Source organism: Rhinopithecus bieti, unplaced genomic scaffold (genome assembly GCF_001698545.2).
Source record: "Rhinopithecus bieti isolate Rb0 unplaced genomic scaffold, ASM169854v2 repeat_16708, whole genome shotgun sequence".
NCBI lineage: Eukaryota > Metazoa > Chordata > Mammalia > Primates > Cercopithecidae > Rhinopithecus > Rhinopithecus bieti.
In genome coordinates, this window is record NW_016835047.1 from 524 (window position 1) to 3,904 (window position 3,381).

Here is a 3,381-nt window from a genome sequence, read left to right on the forward strand (position 1 = left end):
AAAAATGAGCTGAGCGTGGTGGCGGTCACCTGTAATCCCAGCTACTCGGGAGGCTGAGGCAGGAGAATTGCCTGAACCTGGGAGAAGGAGGTTGAAGTGAGCCTGAGCCAAGATTGCACCACTGCATTCCAGCCTGGGCAATAAGAGCAAAACTCCGTCTCAAAAAAAAAAAAAAAAAAAAAAAAAAAAAGCAAAGAGAAAGAAAAAGTACATTCCATGTTGATGAGCTGGAACTTAACAGGTACCAAGTGAAGAGGTGTACAAAGCATGATCTAATGAATTTATCCTATCTCAGCCAATTGCTTTGTAATGGGATCCCTGGCAAATTTACCCCTCTCTTCTTGCCATGTATTCCCTAGAATCATTAAGAACATAGTACATCACACAAAGGCAGTTTTAAGGAATTACAAAGGAAAGAGAATAACATTGGAAGCTAGCAGATCTAAATTCCAAATGCAGACATACTGAAAATTAGTTGTATAATTGTATAAAATTAAGGAGAGTTCTGGCTGCTGTCTGAGTCTTACTTTCCATGCTGTAAAATAAAAGAACTGGACTAGTTCAGTAACTCCCAACCTTTAAAAAATCTTGCCAGTAAATCTGGGGGGAATATGACACACTTCATCAAGTACATTTTCTCAGTAAGGGTAGGGGTACGGTCATTTCAGAATAAAAATGAATATATTGAATGTGTAACTTTTTTTTTTTTTGGAGACAGAGTTTTGCTTTTGTTGCTCAGGATGGAGTGCAATGGCGTGATCTCAGCTCACCACTACCTCTGCCTCCTGGGTTCAAGAGATTCTCCTGCCTCAGCCTCCCGAGTAGCTGGGATTACAGTTATGCGCCACCACGCCTGGCTAATTTTGTATTTTTAGTAGAGACGGGGTTTCTCCATGCTGGTCAAGCTGATCTCGAACTCCCAACGACCTCAGGTGATCCACTGGCCTCGGCCTCCCAAAGTGCTGGGATTACAAGTGTGAGCCACCACTCCAGCCTAGAATGTGTAATTACATGTGTGGGTATTTATTATTATAACTTTTAAATGAAGAAATAAGGGAGACGATCATTAAGTGATTTTCCAAAAGTTTCAATTGTATACATTTGATCAGATAAGAACTTATTTAAAGCAGAAGGGAAAGTTTCTCTTTAGAGAAGAATTCCACATAATAAATTAACAGGAAATAACAGAATATAACCACTATGCAACTTGTAATGAATTTAGGTGATGGGTACATAGAATTTCATTATTATCTTCTTACTTTTGTATCTGTTTAAAATTTCCACAATAAAAAGTTGAAAACAAAACAAAAAAAAGCATAGGAAAGACTGTACCTGTGGTCTGTACATATGGTCACAAGTCCCAAGTTGAATCCTGCTATACTCTTCCTATTAGTTATAAGTCTGTGGGAAAACAATTTATCTTTGAGGCTTATCTATAATACAGGTATAACTCTGGGATTGTTGTGAAGACTAAATGAGCTATATGTAAATGGCCCCAGAACTTTGACTTTATGTAGTACATCCATTAAGTCAGTCACACAGTACCTTGTGCATCTTTGGCATGCTGAATAGATTCTACAGTTTGTTTCATCACCCCATCATCTGCAGCTACAACCAATATGACAATGTCAGTGACCTGAGCCCCTCTGGCTCTCATTGCTGAGAAAGCAGCATGTCCTGGAGTATCAAGAAAAGTTATCTTTTCCCCAGAAGGCAGAGAGACTGTGGAAACAGAAATTCAAGAACATCAAGGACTCAAACATGGACTTCCTTAATACCAAAGAATATATGTGACATTATCAGAAACCATCAATAATTCTTTAAAATAATTTTATTCCTTACATTAATCTTAATCAGAACACAGATCATAATAATTTCACAATGAAAAGTGATAAAATGCCAGTGAAACTTTTATGGGTTTTTTTCCACGTAAAAATTTTAAACTAAAGTCTCCATATTTCTAGAACATAACTACTTTCATAAATGTATCAACTGATATATCTATTTTAGAGATAGAACAGACCAACTGTTGTACAGGGAGCCACCCTTACATTAGCAAATCAGAGTTGCACAACCCCCTGAGCCACAGAAAGGCGATTTAGTAAGCAGTAGCTCAGGATTTAAGTCCAGTGACCTTGGATTTAAATCCTGGCTATGCTACTTACAGGCTATATACTGTGGGAAAGTTACTTAACTCAAAGAAGTATCAGCTTCCTTATTTATAAGTGCAACTATTAATACCTACCTTATGATGTTGTTGTAAGATAAAAAAGACAAAACATATAAGGTGCTCAGCACAGTACTGGACACATGCTAGGTGCTCATAATTGGGACTATTATTTAATTATTATCAGCAACATTATCACAACCTAGCAAAGGAGGTTATATAAACATAATTAATTAACAAAAAATTGTAGGCTCATTAAATCAAACTAAGAATGAGCTAGAATTAAAAGTTAACACAATTTTCAGCCAGGCGCAGTGGCTCACACCTGTAATCCTAGCACTTTGGGAGGTCAAGATGGGCAGATCACTTGAGGTTAGGGGTTCGACACCAGCCTGGCCAACATGGCAAAACCCTGTCTCTACTAAAAATACAAAAAAATTAGGCCGGGCACGATGGTTCACATCTATAATCCCAACACTTTGGGAGGCCGAGATGGGCGATCACAAAGTCAGGAGTTTGAGACCAGTCTGGCCAACACGGGGAAACCCTGCCTCAACTAAAAATACAAAAATTAGCCAGGCACAGTGGTGCACACCTGTAGTCCCAGCTACTTGGGAGGCTGAGGCAGGAGCACTGCTTGAACCGGGAAGGCAGAGGTTGCAGAGAGCCAAGATTGCACCACTGCACTCCAGCCTGGGTGACAGAGTGATACTCTTGTCTCAAAAAAAAAACAAAAAAAACAAAAAACAGTTAACACAATTTTCTTCTCATAGAAAATTAAAAAATAGCTTTACTAACCACTTGCTCTACATTTCATCAAACCAATGACTGTAAGCTTTAGCCGTCTCTTTTACTTTGAATTTGTATACTTCACACTATGACATTTGGTTTAAGAAAATAGTAAGTGGGGTTCCCAAGCACATTGTAAGGTAATTTGTGTTCATACCAAGAAAGGCACCAATGTGCTGAGTGATGCCTCCAACTTCCATTGCTGCCACTTGAGTTTTTCGAAGTTTGTCAAGTAATGTCGTTTTCCCGTGATCAACATGGCCCATTATAGTAACAACTGGGGACCTTGGGGTTAATAAAGCTGGATCTGCCTGGGGCCTACAATTAACAGCAAAAGAGTTTCATTTCTTAAATATCAGAAATACTTTATAGCCTGTGAATTGGTTCACATTTATATCTGTGAGCTACCATTAACAATAAAACCC

General features: G+C 38.6%; 1 protein-coding gene across 1 annotated transcript; it reads right to left on the minus strand.

Annotated features, from left to right (window-relative positions):
• Positions 1 to 990: 990 nt before the first annotated feature.
• On the minus strand, positions 991 to 3,350 carry LOC108524688 (translation initiation factor IF-2, mitochondrial-like). The gene is made up of 3 exons (XM_017865787.1): positions 3,114 to 3,350; positions 1,546 to 1,722; positions 991 to 1,401 (listed from the first exon to the last, which is right to left on the minus strand). The coding sequence occupies exons 1-3, from the start codon at positions 3,220 to 3,222 to the stop codon at positions 1,394 to 1,396; spliced, it is 294 nt and encodes a 97-aa protein (XP_017721276.1). The 5' UTR covers positions 3,223 to 3,350; the 3' UTR covers positions 991 to 1,393.
• Positions 3,351 to 3,381: the final 31 nt, after the last annotated feature.

Coding starts and splice junctions, on each gene's coding strand:
- LOC108524688 (XM_017865787.1), bottom strand. CDS start 3,222: ATGGGCCATGTTGATCACGGGAAAACGACATTACTTGACAAACTTCGA. Junction 1,723..3,113: donor GCACATTGGTGCCTTTCTTG/GTATGAACACAA, acceptor CTGTTTCCACAG/TCTCTCTGCCTTCTGGGGAA.